Raw genomic sequence first — 20,717 nt, forward strand, 5'->3', positions numbered from 1 at the left:
ACTGGGGAGAAATCTATTTAGCTAGGTCGGGTTACCCTTGGCCTTCACACCTGTCCCTGGAGGAAACGGTTCCTTTGTGAGCTGATGCTTTCTTTCAACGTTGTGCTTTGTAAAACCAGGCTGTAGAAAGTGGGAACATAGAGGAACCAGAATTATTTTCCTCTATTGCGTCCCCTAAAGCTTCCATCTTGTCAGCAGCATAGGTTTTCTTTTATTCTTTTTTCCCTCTGTTATTCCTTGGCTTGTTTGTTTTTTTTTTTTTAAGTACATGAATTCCTTAAAAAGGAGGCAATTGACTTGTTAGAGCCAGTTTACCTCTGTACATCTAGCTTCAGTTAAATTTTAGCAGACCTGGCAAATAGTTTATTTTTTCAAAAGTAATTAAAAGTACTCTGTGTATATAGTATATAGTGCAAAATGCATTCCTTCCACCCCCACCTTCAGTGGGGAAACAAGCATTATTAACAGTTTAACTGGCTGTTTTCAATACCAAGTTAAATAGTAAGTAGTTTCCATTCATCTATTTATGGTATAAATCAACAAGCATGCTTGATAGAATGTATTAAAGGAATGAACAAGGCATGTAAGTTTTCCAATCATTACACAGAATTGTGTCTGGAACCTTGCTTATTAAGCACCTAAAGTTTTGAAACGTTACCTGAAAAAAATACTAGTTCAGTTCAGTCGCTCAGTCATGTACGACTCTCTTCGACCCCATGGACTGTACCACGCTAGTCTTCCCTGTCCATCACCAGTTCCCAGAGCTTACTCAAACTCATGTCCATCGAGTCAGTGATGCCATCCAACCGTCTCATCCTCTGTTGTCCCCTTCTCCTGCTTTCAACTACTACTGCTACTTCCGTAAATCACTGTTATTGTAGATTTTTTATTGAGATACAAGTCACCATAAAATTTATTCTTTTAAAGTGTACAGTTCGGTGATTTTTTTAGTAGAGTCACAGGGTTGTGCATTCATCACCACTGTCTAATTCTAGAATGTTTCATCTCCCCCAAAAGACGCCCTGTGCCCATTTTGGTCACTCTCATTCTCCCCTCCCAGCTTCTGGCAACCATTTGTCTCCTTTCTTTCTCTATAGATTTGCCTACTCTAGATACTTTGTATAAATGGAAACATATAATAAGGTCTTTTGTTGGGCTGCTTTTACTTTGTGTGTGTATTTTTTTTTTGGCTGCACCTTGTGCTGCTTGCAGCGTCTTAGTTCCTCCACCAGGGATTGAACCTGGGCCCACGGCAGTGACAGGCCTGAGCCCTAACCCCTGAACCGCCGGATAATTCCCTTTAGCATAATGTTTTAAATGTTTATCCACAGTGTAGCATAATTCCACACTTTATTTTCTGTGACTGAGAAATATTATATGGATTGTTGTTGTTCAGTCACTAAGCCTTGTCTGACTCTTTGTGACCCGGTGGACTGCAGCATGCCAGGCTTTTCTGTCTTCCATTATCTCTTGGAGTTTGTTCAGATTCATGTCCATTGAGTCAGTGATGCTGTCTAACCATTTCATCCTCTTGCCGCCCCCTTCTCATTTTGCTTTCAGTCTTTCCCAGCATCAGGGTCTTTTCCAGTGAATCAGCTCTTCACGTCATATGGATATACCACATTTATTTATCCAACAGTAGATGGACATTTGAGTTGTTTCTGAATTTTGGCTATTATGAAAAGTGTTGCTATCCTTAATGTAGATTTCTATAAAAGAATCAAGGTTTCTAAAGTTTTGACAAAGTTTTTTGTAATAGTATTTTGTTCCTCATTCATTTTCAGACTCTCCTGGGACCTTTGGATATTTCACTTCTGAATGTCAGCAACTGAAAATGCCTGTAGACGATGAAGCATCTGAAGATGACTCAGATTCAGTTTCTTCAAACAGTGCAAGAACCTGAATTTTCAAATGAGAGCGTGTAGCAATTTCTGTACACTATGGAAGATTTTGACTTGGGGAAACCCTCACAGAAAGCTTCATCTTCTATAGAATCTGATATAAAAAATTCTCCTCATTCTCTTGGACTGAACTTAAATACTAATAGGTAAGAATGGGAATAGATTTTTTAATGTAATGACAAATAAAAATAACTTTATTTGCATAATTTACCAGTTTATCCAAATAGTGTCATACTTACTGTTTGCATTTTTAAAACCCCAAAACTGAGATCAGGAACCATTCAAGGACAGTTGTTTAAGAATAATATCGGTACTTTCATGTTCTTCATTTCTTCCAGAGATACTCTTCTATATGGGGAGCGCTGTGAAAAAGAACTTGTTTTGCTAGATGCAGTTCTCTTTACTTTTTTTTTTTTTGGTAAATTACAAGCATATCTTTAAAATTTGATTGCCTAAATATTGCTTCTCCATTTTGAAATTGAGGAAAAATAATGTTTCATGTTGCAGAAATACCTCACCAATCTTGAAAGTAGCAATTTCAAGATTGAAAAAAAATTGAATACTAGGAAGTTAGCAAAAAAGCAGGCTGAGTTGACAAAATAGATGCTATCAAACGATGCATTTTATGCATTTTCTTTTTAAATTATCCCACGTTTGGTTTGTTTGAATCAGGGCCTGTTTACTCTCATTTTATACATAGTCAGACAAGTTGATTATTTGATTTCTAAACTTCTTGTTGTTATTCAGTCATTAAGTCATGTCCAGTTCTTTGAGACCCCATGAACTACAGTATGCCAGCTTCAAAAATTTGCATTAGCTTACAAACAGCAGAGGCAGAGGCCATTTATCACCTATAAAAAGCAAGTACAGTAAAGCAGAAACATAACAGTCTGGCGCCTACTGTAAAGGAGCAAACTTGCACACAGTCATAGATCTTGAAGAAATTGTGTATTTTAAATAAATCCCTTAAAAGACTTGTTTATTCTTTGCCCTCCTCAGGAGGGATTTAAGGCAGTTTACAAGAAAATATAAAATGAGAAAGCATAAAGTAGGGTAGAAAGGGAGGAAAAAAAAAAAAAAGCATGGGATATGGTCCAGAAACACTTGCCATCGTAATCTGTACCTCCTTCCTGAATGCTGGCCACGCTTTTTGTTTCCTGTGTCATCATTTGGCAGCCCTTTTGAAATCCACTTCTAGAAGAAACCCTTTTTAGAACACAGTGTTTGATTTGCCTGGAGGAACTTAAATGTGCCTTTCTAATGAAAATTATGTCACTGAACTGTCTCCCTTTTATTGTGACTGGCAGTTAAATTGGCCAAATTTAAACTTGATTATTATACAACTGTAATTGTGTATTAAACCCTTAATGGATACCATATTATGTTCTTTCCTTTGAATTTTTATTAGTATTTTTCTGATCCTAACTCTTTATTATATTACTGTTATTTTCATTAGTGTCCTCTTTTTCACAAATTGTTTGTAAAACAAAGCAGAGTATCAATAAATAAAAGAAAAATGACCTTTCAGTGGTTGGAATTTAAATAAATTTTAATGTCCCTAATTATCCCTTGTGTTTTTATAAAGCAAATCTGAAATAAACTCCTCTCAGATTTGGAAAAGCAGTCCTCCTGGGAAAAATTAGTGCTATTTTATACATTGAATAGACTAAATAAATCCTGAATATCTGCTACTAATTTGCTTGGCACTGCTTTTATTCAAAGACAGTGCAAAGATAAGCACGAGCTTATCATGCCAAATTAGGGGGATCCAGTTAACAAGACATGACTGTAATTGTGGGCAGTGGAGAAAGGATCTCCATTACAATAAAGGACTGCTCTTAAAGTGGAGTGAAATACTCCTCTGGAATAATTTAGATCGGAGTCGCTGAGAATTTTCCTTATTGTTTAGCATACACTTTTATCTTCTGCTCTATTTTGGAGTATTCTCTCCCTTCTGAAGTTCTTTCTGTTTTGTTCTTAAAAATATAATTAAGCGCTATCTGTCTTTTCACTGCTATTTTCCTTTCATGGACAAACTTGTGATCAGATTTTCAGCAAATGAGGTGCTCTTAAGTAGGATTAAGTATCAGTAGTTTTGTACTGTTCTGCTAAATCTTGAACTGCTGAATTATTCAACACTTTGGTAGAATGAAGAAAACCATGTGAATTATTTATGTTTCAACAGAAGTAGTCCCCACCTTAGTACAAATGGGGTATCCTCTTTCTCAGGGAAGATCAGACCATCTGTAATTCAAGGTACAGTTGAAGTCCTCACCTCTTTAATGCAAGAGCTACAAAACAGTGGAAAGACTGATTCGGAACTTTGGAAAAACTGTGAGGTATCTAGTTTTGTTTTATTTTTGGAATTAAAAAAACAATTTCTGTTTATGAATATGCCTCTACTAAACTCTAAATTATTAGCAATTTATATTCTAAAGAGCATGATACTTAAGTTATTGCCAGAATAAAGCAGTCAAGTATATTAATTAAGGAACAATATAGAACAAATGTGAACACAGTGATCAAAAGTTCATTTTAACAATATATTTACTAATATATAAATTAGACATTCTAATTTATATATTGTGAATGTGAACTAAAATACTTTGTTATACTTTGTTAGGTTTTTTTGTTAGTTTTTATAAACTAAAATGTCTTTTTTCAGAAAAATGAGAATTGCCAACCAAATTGTTGATATTTGTTACTAATCCTAATCTTTTAAGTAACTTAAGCAGAATTGTCATGATTTTGTAAAACATAAATTCACTTTGAAATATTTTGAATGCTCTGTTTATAAATAAGGCTTCTGTTTCATACATTATTGCATTTAGCTGTGCTCCATTGACTTAACATTGATTATTCAGGTCAAGTGGTTTTTTCTTTTGTCTATAGGTTAAATTGCAATATAAAAATTTAACAGTTGAAAGAATATTTATATGTAAATTTTGTGTCATGCAGTAATGCCCACGATACACTTTTCCAAGGCTAGAGTTGGTAATGCTTTGTAGAAATGTATAAAACATTATTATTAAATTCTTTATTTAGAGAGCAGTAAATTTTGTTTTAAATGTTAATTATAGTTCTAAGACTATAATTTGTGTTAATTTTCAGAGTGTGGAATAAATAGAATGAAAGATTATCTGGTTTAAGAAATCAGTAATAGCTACTTATATTCATTATCCATAATCGTTAGAGTTATAAAATGACTGTTATGGCAAACTTAAAAGAAAACTTTTAACTTTTTATACTTTTTTTTCCCACATAATGATCAGTATGTGCTAATGCAAAAGACCTATAAAATGTCCCTGTAAAACGATGTAAATAATAATGGAATGTTCTATGAAATGTTTCCCCTAGTATTTAAAAAAAAAAAGAGAGACAAATTGCCTGAATGTGGCTTGACGTCTGGTAAATTCATTTTTAACTAGAAAGTTTTTTGTGAAATCTTCGAAATCAACATCTTCAATCAGAATCAGAGTATATTTGTGAATTTAAGACATAGATTATTACATGCCAGGATACCATCTAGCCACTTAAACCTCCTAACATTTGAACTGGTTTCTTTCTACCCTTTCTTCTGTGATCTAACAGATTTTTAAAATTATGTTTTGTATTAACTGACTTTAATTTTCATAATGTAGGCATATAATTGATTATTCACTGAAGAGCTTTGTAAGCTATTTCGTACTTTGATGGAACATGAAATGCTATTTTGGCCATTTCAGTATAACTTCTTGAATTTGTTTTGTGTGCTTTTGTAACATATGAAAATAAAGGCCTCTGATGCTTTAGGGTAGTGCTTTAGAAAGAATGGGAGGGTAAATATTGTCTAAGTCTTATTCCTGATTCTTCCCTGAATTTCATGTTTATACCTTTCTTTTGGAATAGTAACATTTGTCTGATTTCTACCAGTTATAAGAAGCTAATGTACGTTATTAAAGAACTAAACTTTCTGCAGAGCTCTGGAAGAGATCTGGTGATGACCTGATTCTTTAGAATTCTTTCATTAAAACTCTTTGGAATTCTCAAAGTTTATCACTGCTTAAACTTGGGAAGGTTATATATTTTTATTCTATCAGGAAAGAATCTATTAACGCATTTCTGTAGAAATACTTTAAGCTATTCTTTCTGTTTGCTTTTGGCCGCACTGTGTGACTTGTGGAATCTTAGTTCCCCGACCAGGGATTGATACTGAGTCCACGGCAGTGAAAGCACTGAGTCCTAATCACTTGACCCCCGGGGAATTCCTCTAATGCATTTTAAAGTACTTGCTAATATTTCTATGATTGTAAGAAAATTTTAAAGCATATCATTATCTGTAGCATTGTAACTATTTAGCACTACTGATTATAATAATAACAATTATCTGATGATTATTGGTTACCTATTTGCCGGGCAGTATACGAGATACTTTCTGTTAGTGGCCCTCAACCTTATTAGACCTGAAGCTCTCTTTTTATAACAGCTTTTAAAATAACATCAACTTATATTGTCCTGAAATGAAATTCACAAATAATATAACCTGCTTGTATCTGCTTAAAAAAAAAAGTCAGTGTAATGTCCTGTGATATAAAGGGGTAACAATACTTATTTATAAGCTAATATGTAAATATATAAACGCTCAGATGTATCTACACTAGAGAACATAATGAAGCAGTCCAGCATTTACCTCTGTGGAGACTCCATGAACGCAGCAGCTATCAGCACAGAACGGACAGCTGCCTTGCATTGATGCACCAGCACTGTAGCTGGCGGCGCGATTTTCTGAAACAGCATGTAATTTCTGAGCAAGTACTGAAACATCTTGGTAGTTGCACTCCTGGACAATCTGGTGACTTGAAAACTGTGCAAGATACAATATAAAATAGACATAGGATAGTTCTTTATTGTGGAGACTGTCCTGTGTTTTGTATCCCTGGACCATGCCCCCTACATGCTAGTGGTGCTCCCATTATCTTTGTGACAACCATGACCTCATAGATTTCAACATATAGTTCTCCCATTGAGATCCTTGCCTTGCAGGCATCAGATTTAAAATTTAATCCCCACAAATAATGTGGTGTTATTGCCATTTTATAAATTAGGAAACTGAGGGCTTCCCTGGTTGGCTCAGTGGTAAAGAATCTGCCTGCCAATGCAGGAGACCCAGGTTTGATCCCTGATCTGGGAAGATTCCACATGCCGCAGAGCAGCTAAGCCTGTGCTCTGCAACAAGAGAAGCCATTGCAGTAAGAAGCCTGTGCACCTCAGCTAAAGAGTAGCTCCTGCTCGCTGCAACTAGAGAAAAGTCCCTGCACAGCAGCAAAGACCTGGCACAGCCCCCACCCCCACTCCAAAAAAATGCACACTGGATTTTAAAGGCAATAAAGGAATGTAAAATATCTCCTTAGTAATTTTTTTAACTAGGAAACTGAAGTATAAAGAAATTAAATTTACTTGTTCCAGAATCACACAAGTTGTTGGTGGAGAGGTGGGAGTCAGAACTACGGGAAAGCCCACAACGTATTTACCGGGTCAGACTAGGGAACCAGACTATAGCAATCCCATGCAGGCTGATAGCATCAGAAAACTGCGTTCACAGGAAAACTTCAGTCAGGTGCCCATATCCTCCAACAACATATAAAAGGCAGGTAGTACAAGTCACTTTAGTTTGAAATGAATAATAGCCCTTCTTAACAATTAAGCCCACTTAACAATTAAGTGTATAATGTTATCACTGTATTAATAATATTCTTTAAGTTACTTTATTTAAAATTAAAGGGTAAACAATAAAATCTGTCTCAGAAAAACAAAAATCTCCACTAATTTATAGCCTGAATGAACTCTTCATTTGTATCCTAAATAAGAAGATGATAAGGATGTGATTAATATCTTGTCTCATAAACTATGAAGCCATTATTTTTATTAAGTTGTTATTCTATCGTTATTATAGTTAAGCTTTATGTGAATAATAACTATCAGATTAAAAATAACACCTAAAGGGTACAGGGGTATAACTTAAGAAAACTGTTGCTTGATTGTTTCTTTTCTGTTTTCATTAATCTATAAGGTACTTTGTAAGCTGAGAGAGTAAGGGACTTGATTTGATCTAGTCCTCTTTGTCCTGAAGTCAGTTGATTTAGAATTCTCACTTCCTGTCAGTGCCCTCATATTTCATTTAAGGCTTTCTCTTCCAATCTTGAGGTTTCCTCCCCTTTACCTTAATACCATTATACAGATTTCAGCTTAATTCTGTTACGTTGTATAAATGGCTTTCACCATTAATGGGGAGGATCACTGGATTGTGTGGTCTATAATACCAAGAAAAGTTCAGCTTGCGGTTGTTGTTGTTCCATCGCTGAATCATGTTCAACTCTTTGTGACTCCAAGCATGCCAGGCTTCCCTGTTGTTCACTATCTTCCTGAGCTTGTTCAGACTCATGTCCATTGAGTCAGTGATGCCATCCAACCATTTCATCCTCTGTCGCCTCCTCCTTTTGCCCCCAGTCTTTCCCAGCCTCAGTCTTTTCCATTGAGTCGGCTCTTCACATCAGGTGGCCAGAGTATTGGAGCTTCAGTTTCAGCCTCAGTCCTTCCAGATATTCAGGGTTGATTTCCTTCAGCTTTCAATATCCATTGTTATATGTTTATTTAGACTGTATATCTGAGTACCCACTTTTTTTTTTTTTTTGAGTACCCACTCTTAACTGGGTCTTGTATCCTAGGTGCTGGAGTGCAGGCAGGGATGGGAGGGAGACTGGTAAACCCAAGTGAGCCAATGAGATATTTGCTGATTGTGGTAAATGCTCTTAAGGAACTAAACAGGATGCCAAGAAAGAGAGTGCCTGTGAGGATGGTTTGGAAAACTCTTTGCGAGAAGAGGATAATTAAGCTGAAATTGCGGGATGGGAAGAAGCCAGCCACGTTGAAAGCTGGGGAGAGAGCTTTCCCGGTAAAGGGTACAGCAAGTGTCAGTACAAGACTTCTGAGGCTAAAGACAGCTTGGGCATGTCCAGGGAACAGAGGGAGGCCAGCGAGGTCAGTGTGTGTCATGAAAGGGACAGAGGGATTTGAGAGGAAGCTGGGAGGTGTGTGGAACCCAGATCACACAGGGCCCTGTAGGGAATAGAATGGAATGGAAATGACACTGGACGGTTTTAAACAAGGAAGCCAGTTGTCGCAGTAGCTACTTTTTGACATTATATGTTGTTGCATACTGTTTGTTTATTTTATATTTTGGGCTCCAAAATCACTGCAGATGGTGACCGCAGCCATAAAATTAAGACACTTGCTCCTTGGAAGAAAAGCTATGACCAACCTAAACAGCATTAACAAGCAGAAACATTACTTTACCAACAAAGGTCCGTCTAGTCAAAGCTATGGTTTTCCCAGTAGTCATGTATGGATGTGAGAGTTGGACTATCAAAGAAAGCTGAGCACCAAAGAATTAGTGCTTTTGAACTATGGTGTTGGAGAAGGCTCTTGCGAGTCCCTTGGATTGCAAGGAGATCCAACCAGTCCATCCTAAAGATTATCCTAGAGATCAGTCCTGAATATTCATTGGAAGGACTGATGTTGAAGCTGAAACTCCGATACTTTGGGCCACCTGATGTGGAAAACTGACTCATTTGAAAAGACTCTGTCGCTGGGAAAGATTGAAGGCGGGAGGAGAAGGGACCAACAGAGGATGAGATGGTTGGATGGCATCACTGACACAATGGACATGAGTTTGAATAGGCTCTGGGAGTTGGTGATGGACAGGGAAGCCTGGCTCAGTCCATGGGGGTCACAAAGAGTTGGACACGACTGAGCAACTGAACTGACCTGTTAACTGACAGTAGACCAGCCTTTAGTTTGAATTCAGCCTCTAGAGAATTCATACTCCCCTCTTATGTTTTGGCCTCATCTAGTTACAAGAGCACTAACTACTCTTGGTCAGGATGGTTCAGGACCTAAAAGGGGCTCTGAAGGGAATCTTAGGCCACTTCCATAGGTTTTCAGAAGTCTTTTTTTTCTTTTTTTTTAAAGCTGCTGCAGTGTTTAAAACACTTTAATATCTTACTCTAAAATGTTTGGATTTTTTTAAACTTGAAAAACAAATTAATTTGGGGTCAAATTCTTATAAACCAAACTGTTGTTTTAAGATGTGGGATTCTTTTTCTGGGTCCAAGTTAATGTTTAAGAATACTATTGCCTGTTATGAGGAAAGGAAGAGGGGCTTAAGACAAATTTGAAGCACATCTACCAGCAGTTGTTGATTAATTAGAAAGGCAGCAGATGACAGCAAGTTAATCAGATTTACTGAGACCTTCAGTTTACCCAGACCACAGGTAACATAAAGGGGTGCCCAAGCCTATGTCCTTTTATTTTTGCATTTTTATAACTAATTTTATAGTTTTATAACTAATTTTATAGTTTTATAACTAATTTAGCTTATAATTTTTACATTAAAAATACATTTTTAAAAGGCCCTTTCCCATTGGAGGAATATTTCTGTGAAATACTAGGTTAAAAAATTATTTTTAACCAAAATATTTTATAATTTAATAGACCAGGTGGTTACAACTATTCAGTTTGGTGGAAAAACATTGCCAAGAGCAGATAGTGGCTCAGCAGGAGCAATTTCACAACCAAATTCAAGTAAGTTGTTCTTTATATTGATTCTTGTTTTACATTGTAAAATTTTTAGAAGAACCAAGTAGTTAATTCTTTTTTTTTTGAGAAGGAAGGATTAATTACTTGCACCCAAAGCAATGTCTCCCTGAACTGTAAAACTGAGGAAGTTTTAATCTAAGGGCACATGCATATTCATGAGGGGCCTTGAGCAGAGGAGAATTCAGCATAGAATTGGGGCAGAGATCTACAGAGTCCACGCTTTAGTAGACTGAAGTCAGGAGGGTCAGCATCATAGTTCCGTCCTCCACCCGGGTAGGGGCTTAATTCCTAGTGTCAGGGCTTACTGAAGCTCAGGTTCTTTATGTCTCATTGAAGACAGAACTCAGTGAAAGCTAAGGTAATAGTTAAGAGGACTTACTTAGAGAGGCACGCATTCCACAGACAGAATGCGGTCTGTCTCAAAAGGCAAGAGTGGCCCTGGGAGGAGCACACTCTGCAGGCAGCGTGTGGGGCATCTCAGAAGATGAGAAGCCCCCAGCGAGTTAATTCCTTACGTCAGCTTTGCTTATGGATTGAATATAAGGCACAAGTGTCATCTTTAGAGTGGTAGCCCTTATTTTTAAATGCAGTATGTTTAAGACATTTGTGAAAATGTGATATTTAATATACATTCTTAGCCAAATCTCTCTTTTTTTTTTCCCCCCCAAATCTCTTATTTTTAGCGTATACAGGAGGAAATAAAAAATTTAGTCAAGTTACAGACTAATAATGCTTCCTGGGCTTCCTATGGTAGAAGTTCTTTAAGCAAACAAAGATCTTCAGAAAGTCAAATGGGTTTTTTTTCTGAAGACGGTGAGAAAAATGAATATGTTATCAGTTATCCCAAGTCTGAAGAGTCTGAAATGCAGCAAGAAGCATCCTTGTCGCAACCAGACTGCAATGTGGATAGTAGCTCAGTGAGCAGTGGGTATGGAACCTTTTGCATCTCAGAACTAAACACCTACAAATCAAAGGACGCTCAAGATTTCATGGAGCACATAGAGGCTTCTGAAGGACATTTTGGAGCACCGGTGGTGCCAGCGGAGCCACTTGGAGATGGTGTGAAAAACCAGAGTTTTTATATACATCCAAATGAAGAGTTTTGTGCTTCTTTAAAGGAAGATACTCCCATTTTTCCTGGTGAATTTGAACACAGTTTTCTTGGTGAAAGTAAGATTTCAGAAGTATACAGTGGAAAAACAAACAAGTAAGTTGAGTTTCTCCATCACTTGAAGGGAATTTTACTTGTTAAATACATTTATAATAAGCTAAAATGTTTAGTTAATACAGCTCTTTTTAGTTGGAATGAGATGTATTTGAACATGTCAGTTTTATCAAATTTTTTATTTATTGCCTGTGGAAAATTGAAAGTAACAAAGCACACTATATGTTAATAACATCTGACTGCCTTCCCATTGATAATAAGACTATGAAAACTCTTAGGGTGGGAGGCTTGCCAGAAAAATACCTTTTATATTTTGTAGTCAAGAGCCCAGAATAGAAGTCAGGTTCCAGAATCAGTCCTGATTGTACCACTGAGGTGTGTCTTGGACAAGTTACTTATTAAGATTGAGTCCCAATCTCTTAATTTGTAGAAGGAGGGCACTTAACTAGATCTTACATAGTCTGTTTCTTTATAGTTTCTTTCCTTTCTAGAAGATACTTTAAATAGAAAAAGTTTTCTGTATGATAATCTTACACAAAAGTAGATGCTGGCTAGAATTTTCTACTATTACCTGTTAAATTCTTCTCAATATGTATTAAATTCTGTGTTGCTTGACCTTTGGGCTATCATTTTTTGTATTATACAGCTTCCCTGATGGCTCAAGCAGTAAAGAATCCACCTGCAATGCAGGAGAGCCAGGTTTGATCCCTGGGTCGTGAAGATCCCCTGGAGAAGGGAATGGCAACCCACTCCAGTATTCTTGCCTAGAGAATCCCATGAACAGAGGAGCCTGGAGGTCTGCAGTCCATGGGGTCACAAAGAGTTGGACATGACTGAGCGACTAATAGTTTTTGTATTTTGCTGGAAAAGACTCCTGTTAGATTTTATTCCAGTTGAACTAAAATAAGGAATCAACCATTGGCCTAATTTTTAGGGGAGGTACTTTAAACTTGAAAGAATCTTATCTGTATCTTATATGTAGCTGACCATCATAATACACAGTTGTTTATACTTGACACCCTGCAATTAAAGTTATTTTTATAAACCAAAAATTTCAATGAGGTTAATTTTTTAAATATTTTTTAGGAATTAACAGTTTGTATCTATTTAAAATGTATAACCTTTAAATGTGTGCATGTGTCATTTTAAAATTCCAGAATAATAGATTAATTCTTATACCTTCCCACTTAACATGTATTTTATTAAAAGAAATTATAGATAGGTGGTGATGACCATGGCTTTCCAGGTGGTGCAATGATGAAGAATCTGCCTGCCAGTGCAGGAGATGCAGGTTGATCCCTGGGTTGGAAAGATTCCCTGTAGTAGGAAATGACAACCCACTCCAGTATTGCCTAAAAAATTCCTTGGACAGAGTAGCCTTGATAGGCTACAGCCCATGGGGTTGCAAACAGCTGGACACAACTGAGCACGCGCACATGGTAATGACCTTAGGGAGGCAACTAAGAAAGAAAGGAAGGATGGTTTTTTGATTTCTGTAAGGTAATAAATGTGTCTTGGTGCTGAAAAATAGGACGTGCTCAATAAATAATTGACTACACAGCAGATAGTATTTTAATTGTTTTTCTAAGTCGATGGTGATTATTTGGGATTATATTTCACTTAGTTTTTTAGGCTAATAAAATTAATTAGTATTATATGAATGTGTGTCAGCTAATTATAAAAAAGTTGATCAGAGGTGTCCTTATAACCATGGGGGGAAAAATCCTTAACATTTTTGTATAAATTATGTACATATAATTAATAAAGTTGATATATTAAGTTCTGTTTTGATAATATTTAAAATACATACTCTAAATGTAAACAGCCCTTTTAAGTCATTATAAATTGTTGTATGTTGTAGTTATTTTCTATTTATAGTTTACTCAGGAATAATTTAGGAGAAGGCAGTGGCACCCCACTCCAGAGGAGCCTGGTAGGCTGCAGTCCATGGGGTCGCTAAGAGTCGGACACGACTGAGCAACTTCACTTTCACTTTTCTCTTGCATGCATTGGAGAAGGAAATGGCAACCCACTCCAGTGTTCTTGCCTGGAGAATCCCAGGGACGATGGAGCCTGATGGGCTGCCGTCTATGGGGTCGCACAGAGTCAGACACGACTGAAGCGACTTAGCAGCAGCAGCAGGAATAATTTAGGAGAAGGCAGTGGCACCCCACTCCAGTACTCTCGCCTGGAAAATCCCATGGACGGAGGAGCCTGGTGGGCTGCAGTCCGTAGGGTCGCTAAGAGTCTGACATGACTGAGCGACTTCACTTTCACTTTTCACTTTCATGCATTGGAGGGGGAAATGGCAACCCATTCCAGTGTTTTTGCCTGGAGAATCCCAGGGACGGGGGATTCTGGTGGCTACCGTCTATGGGGTCACACACAGTCAGACACGACTGAAGTGACTTAGCAGCAGCAGCATTGATTTGCTGAAAATTAAGAGTATAGGACTGAATTAACTGAAATTTTGTCACACACATTCATGTAATTTAAAACCAAATATTATATACAAGCATGATCAATTTTATGTTTGTTATATATTAGAAGAGATTTTGTAAGTTCAATGACATTTTAATTCATCCAGGGGACTTTTCAGTAAAAGAAACTTAGGCTGAATTTGTAAGGCAAATAATCACTTAAAATTATGTTCAGTTTTATGTCTCTGAAGTATGTCATCTAATGTAAGGTATTTAACTATAGTAACTCATATCTTGGGTACTCATAAGTCCATCTAAGTAAGTATGTTTTCACTATGGAGATATTAGTATTTGTAGGTGCCACTATGGTGGTTTTTGTTCTATCCCATGGCTACAGACTATACATACTGTTAATCACTGCTAGTCAGTCCTTTTCTTCATTTTGCCTTTAATAATAAGATATTGTAAAAATAAATTCATGCAACTCAATAAAAATCTATCCCCTCTCTGCTATTAGAAAAGCAATTTGAAGCATAGTCTATCAGTGTTTAGTTTTATTTGAAGACAGCATTTAAAGAGAGGTATTTTGTTTTTTTCTTTTTAAATAGTAAATCGATAACATCATGGGCTCAAAGGCTGAAGCAGAACCAACCAAAGAGAGCACACAAAGAAGAGGGCTACTCAAAATCTATGCAAGGAGATGAGCAAACCAAGAAATCGCCAATTGAGAAAGTAGGTGATAAGTCACTTGACTCTGGTGTGCTTTAGCTGCAGATAATCAGGATAATTATGTTGTGTTTACCACCTGTTCATTAACATAAATTTTTTTTTTTGCCTTTTCTTTTGTATTCTTAATTTGTTACCTATCTTTTATGGTGTCTCTGAGAATGGGAAACAGTAGTCCAAGTAGTGGTTCTTTAATAGGCCAGAAACCAAAGCTAGTGAGGAATGAAAGTACTAGGGAAAAAAAAAAAAGAAACTTTTATTTTGTAAATGTCCTAATTCCCTTTGTGCTGCAAATCTTTGCAATTAGCTGAGAGTAATCTATTATTTTTTGAAAAACCCTCAAGTAATTTTTATTACTATTAAGTTGTAATAAGTAGTAATATATGTGTGAATGCTTTAGATGCCTCTATAAAAACAGTTGAAGCTTGGACAACTTGAATTTATAATCCAAATTGCAAGAGATTAAATGTTTACATTTTATGTGGCCCTTTTGCTCATACAGCAGCTGCTTTTGTTAAAGAGTTACGGATACTGAGTAAGTTTTAAATATCTTTAAAGCCCCTTTGGCCTAAATTATCATTGAATAACATTGCCTAATACATTGAAATCACAAAATCAAGTCTCTCAACAAACTTGATTCCTTTAGAAACAGGTCATGTCTTGATTATTGTGAACAGTCTTTCTGTCATTCTTTGAAAAAGTTCTATTAAACAATAGAAATCATAAGAACTCAGCCTCCATAAGGCATTATTTACTTCTCTTTTGGTAAATTTTCTTTCTTCAACCCATGATGACTTAGGCTTCTTAATTATCAGGTGTTGAACGTAATCAGATTTGTGTTGAGGAGGGAAGTGAAAGTGAAGAAGCTACATGAACCATCAAGCCTCTGGGCCTGGTGTGGTATTGGTAGCTCTGTTCTTTTGAACCAGCACAGTATATCCTTGTTTGGTGTAATGGCATAAAAGCATTTGGAGACTGTACTGAAAGTTTCTTTTTTCATTGGAATAGGTTGGCAGAAAAGGAAAATGTTTTCTTACATACTAGTTTCTTTTTTGTTTGTTTCAGCGTTAACTGAAATTCAGTGGAGACTTTTTCACTTCTGATAAACTACATATTTGTGGTGTGTATCTCACTGGATTCACTGTCTTTTGCTACTGTGAATCAGTATTTGTTCAATGTAGCCCTGTGGTTCCCAGAATTTGCTGCACGTTGGAGTCATTAGGCAGAGAAGGCAATGGCATCCCACTCCAGTACTCTTGCCTGGAAAATCCCATGGACAGAGGAGCCTGGTAGGCTGCAGTCCATGGGGCCGTGAAGAGTCAGACACGACTGAGCGACTTCACTTTCACTTTTCATTTTCATGCATTGGAGAAGGAAATGGCAACCCACTCCTGTTCTCGCCTGTAGAATCCCAGGGACGGGTGAGCCTGGTAGGCTACCGTCTGTGGGGTCGCACAGAGTCGGACGCGACTGAAGTGACTTGGCAACAGAGTCATTAGGAGCGTCAGAAATCTGGGACTCCCCTGGTGGTCCAGTAGCTAAGACTCCACGCTCCCAGTGTAGGGGGCCTGGGTTTGATCTCTGATTGGGAAACTAGGTTCCATATGCTGCAACTAAGATCTAGTGCAGCCAAATGAACAAATTTTTAAAAATCTACTTACACCTGGCCACCAGCCCCAGATGGTCTGCCCTCATTGATGTGGTTGTGACCTGTTACCAGGTGGTTTAAAAGCTCCTCCGCTGAGTCTTCTGGGCTGTAAAGCTTGAAACCAGTGAACTGGCCAAGTTTTCTTCCTCCATTCAGTGGAAAATCTGATGAGCAGCCGAAGGATCAGCCAGAGGTACTGTCTGAGAGATGCCGTTTGGGGTTAGGTCTTCCTAGTAGTCTGTTCTGCCTCTGGGGATCTCAGTAGGGCAGAGGGTAAAGCTGTGATGAGGGCATGATGTTCTTTAAACTTTTCCTTTTCTTTGATCATCTCCTAAACAAGTTTTATTTTCCTATTTTTTAAAAGGTGAATTCGATATTTTTGATATTAAATCATTAGGGGACATCAGGTTTCTTTGGTATGTCTGTTTTAAACAGCTTTCAGGTACTGGGGGTTGGTGAAACAAAGACACCACACCTGACACGTACTTTTTACGTGCCTAATTCTCAAATTCTGTGGATTCACAAAAGTTGGAACTTTCCTCTTTATTTCATCCTTTCTCATGTCTCTCATTGTTTTTTTTTCATTTTCAGCCTAAATCCAGGGAATCTTTATGATCAGAATTCTCTTGGGATCCAATTTTCTTCTAATACAATATAGTTTATCTGGGGGTCTAGCTATTCTGAAGCACATCTTGAAATTGGATAGTGTTTAGCGCAGGGGTTTTCTAAAGCTCCAGCTGGTCTTTGTTTCCTTGGTCCTTTGGGACAGACTGGCTGTTACCATTTTCCCAGCTGTGGCCTCCGTGGTGGTTTTTCAGGTGCTTTAGACGGTTACTGATGAAGGTCCTGTGCTAGGCTGAGGCTGGTTTCTTGGGAAGGGCTTTCTTGCACCATACTTTCCCTTCTCTTTAAAAATGGGCTGTTTTCTTCAGCCAGTGCCTCATGGGGTGGAAGAGCAGCAGATGATTATGTGAGGTAAGCCCCCTCCAGCCAACGCAGTCTGCGTTGGCTTATCGCTTTAGGATTTGCACCTCAGAACTGGTGCAAAACAAAATATTTCACTGGGAATTTTTCATTTAGTCTTCTGCAGTCAGCTCTTTCTGGTCAGTTAAGTTCGGATATGCAACAGAAATTCGAACAGATAGGAGTTGTAGAAGAGACATTTGACGAAAAAGAGGTTAAAAGTGGTGCCTTAGAAAGCTGTGCCTGCATACTCAGTTGTGTCCGATTCCTCGTGACTCCATGGCCTCTAACTCACCAGGCTCCTCTGTCCGTGGGAGTCTCTAGGCAAGAATACTGGAGTGGGTTGCCATGCCCTCCTCCAGGGGATCTTCCAACCCAGGTATCGAACCCTTGTCTCTTATGTCTCCTGCATTGACAGGCGGATTCTTTATTATTGGCTTTACCTGGGAATCTGAGGAGGATAGAAAAAGAAGGCTGAGCAGAGATCCCCTTCTTGGTAGGGAGAATGTCAACAGCTTTAGCATGCTTTTATTTTGGCAGTGGGTCCACGGGTGCTTGTAAGCAAATAGAGCCATGTACTTATTAACAGGAATTGAAAGTTTGGTGGTGGAACTGATAAGAAAAATTCCAATGAAAATAATCTTTCCACATATCTCTGTTTGGAAACACAGATTTCTTGTGACAATGCCAGAGATATGGTAAGGAAATTTTAACTTGGAGTTTTTAATTAGAATTGAGGATAGGTAAGCATTTTTAACCTTTTCTGGTAACCAATTATCTGTATATAAGATAGTCTACTGTTTAGAGTTCTTGTTCGTTATTTATGTGCAGTTTTCAGAGTTGATTTATTGCAGTCTTACTGATAAAAATGAATTATTACAGCTTTTACATTAATTTTTGTACTAAATGACTGTAATTCTAGGCACTTGAAATTTCTTTTGGAAATCGATGGCAAATTAGGAATCCGTTTTCATTCTGAACTTTTTAACACCTGCTTCCGGTTTCTTCTTCCAGCTCTACAGAGAATCAAAATAAACGTGTGTAAATTACACAGGAGTAGAAAATCCTTCACTGTTAATTCCTATCATTTTGCAATTATTGGAACCATGGGGAAAGCCAGGCTGACTTTCTTTGTGAACCTCTGAAAGTTTCTCTGTGCCTGGGTTTGACACCTGGCTCATATTCCTTGGGTCAGCAGTTTGTGCCTAGCAATTTTAAACTGTCAACTGATGGCTTGCTTTCTTCATTTTTAGTCTGATTTCACTGCTGATACACATTCTCGAGCGTTTTACTTCAACAAACCAGATGAGGGTCCAAATTCTTGGATGTCTGATTCAGGAACAGGTATGATACTTGTTTTGTTTTCTGGCCTTACCCCTCGGCACGAGGGATCTTTGTTCCCCAATCAGGGATAGAACCTGTGCCCCCTGCAGTGGAAGCATGGAGTCCTAACCACTGAACCACCTGGGAAGTCCCAATACTTATATTTTTAAGGAGTTTTTTTCAAAATAGTAATGTGTGCATTTCTCCTAGGGTGATAATTGTGTACAGTATACTAAAGGGGTTTCTAAGACGTATTGTGTGTTGTCTTATGTCTCTGCATCTGTAACTTCCTCAGTTGCCTTAATTTGTGCTACAAGTTTTGAAAAGATAAAAGTGTTTTGTTTTTTTTTAACAGTTATTTCAAATGGCTACAAAAATCATCTCAGCGTTTTCTCAGATATCCAAAGTGAATTAAGAAATTCAACTCCCCTGTGAGCCATTCTGTATTCTCCATGGTGAACTTATTTTAGTCTTAATGGCTTTACACACTAACTCCTTTTTCCACCATCCCACATCCAATTCAGGATGAATCAGCTTTGCCTGTGAAAGTTGCCAGACTCTAGCAACTGTCACCACCTCCCTGCTCTCATCTTCACAGAGCCTCATCACCTGCCCTCTGGGCTCCCATAAGCCTCCTGACCAGGCTTCCTGCTTTCACCTTGCACCTTCCATCTGTTTTCAACACTGTAGCCAGTGCGATCCTTTGTAATGACCGATCTGATCACGTGACTCCTCTGCATAAACCCTGCGGTGGGTCTGCTGTGTGCAGAGTAAGAGCCCAGAGTTTGTCCTTAATCCCACAGCCTACATACATCTAGCCCTGCTGTTGGACCTCAGTTGTCTGCTAGTCTCCCCTTTTCTCTGATTTAGCAGGGAGGCTTTTTGCTCAAATATGTGAGATGAGTTCTCGTTTTAGGGCTTTTGTTCAGCTGCTTCCTGTACGTGGAATGTTCTCTTCACTCCTTTTGGGGGGAACCTCCCCATACATGGCTAACACGGCCAACCATCCTATTCAATAAGAGCATCTGTCCTCCCTTCCACACACACTGCATCCTCCCTTACGCCCAATTTTAAAATTTTACCAGAGGAGAGTGCTCGCCACCTTCTGATATAGTGTATATACTATAGTTTTTTGCCTCCTCCCTGCAGCTGGCATAGTAAAATAAGCATTTGAATCGTTGAGTTTTTTACATTGCTCCTGTGTAAGTCTGTACTTTGCATAAAGAAATTGTTGTCTTTTTAAAAAGTATATTTATTTTAGGGACTTCCCTGGCCATCCAGCAGTTCAGACTTCACCTTCCAACACAGGGAGTGCAGGTTCGATCCCTGGTCAGGGAGCTAATCACACATGCCTCATGTCCAAAAAACCGAAACATAAACAATATTATAACCAATAAAGACTTTAAAAATGGTCCACATAAAAAAAACTTAAATATTTATTTTATAGTTCAGTTTAAAATATTTGAATCATTAAGTTAGGACTCCTACATGGCAAGACATTTAAGTGAATTTTTTTCCCTTCTAAATTCAATTTTCTGTATCCAGGTAGCCAAAACCTCCCATATTTAATTTTCTTTAGGTAGAAATAAGTTTTTCTAGAAAGCACTATTATTCTTTTTCCTCACCTTTATCTATTCTGTATATTTTTTCACATTAGGACTGACTTACTGGAAACTGGAGGAGAAGGACATGTATCACTCTTTGCCTGAGACTTTAGAGAAGACATTTGCACCAGCCTCCTCCACAGATATATCACCAAGCCAGGTAATTTAGTAACGTGACACACATGTATATTTGTGTTACACAATTGTATACTGTTTCATTTATAAATTTTGTATTTTTAAATTTCTGATATACAGGAAAAAGGCATGGGCTTTAAATCATACCTGCCTGCTTTCAGATTTGGTCTCTATCATTCATTGCTTGTGTGATCTTAG

At 37.7% G+C, this 20,717-nt stretch overlaps 1 protein-coding gene across 11 annotated transcripts in view; it reads left to right on the plus strand.

The window, feature by feature from the left end:
- Positions 1-20,717, plus strand: part of MPHOSPH9 (M-phase phosphoprotein 9) — a 59,113-nt gene that overhangs the window by 1,210 nt on the left and 37,186 nt on the right. For 3 of the 11 annotated variants that reach the window (XR_011249933.1, XM_069557697.1, XM_069557699.1), the window contains exons 2-8: positions 1,785-2,047; positions 4,087-4,240; positions 10,431-10,520; positions 11,219-11,742; positions 14,729-14,852; positions 18,711-18,801; positions 20,438-20,544. Coding sequence is in view for 10 of the 11 variants with exons in the window: in XM_069557697.1 (XP_069413798.1) it covers positions 1,941-2,047; positions 4,087-4,240; positions 10,431-10,520; positions 11,219-11,742; positions 14,729-14,852; positions 18,711-18,801; positions 20,438-20,544 (1,197 nt within the window). In the remaining variant the exon portion in view is untranslated. The remainder of the gene's footprint in view (positions 1-1,784; positions 2,048-4,086; positions 4,241-10,430; positions 10,521-11,218; positions 11,743-14,728; positions 14,853-18,710; positions 18,802-20,437; positions 20,545-20,717) is intronic. The other 8 variants (XM_069557700.1, XM_069557703.1, XM_069557698.1 and 5 more) reach the window with 4 other exon arrangements.

The sequence above is a fragment of the Ovis canadensis genome, chromosome 17 (assembly GCF_042477335.2).
Source record: "Ovis canadensis isolate MfBH-ARS-UI-01 breed Bighorn chromosome 17, ARS-UI_OviCan_v2, whole genome shotgun sequence".
NCBI lineage: Eukaryota > Metazoa > Chordata > Mammalia > Artiodactyla > Bovidae > Ovis > Ovis canadensis.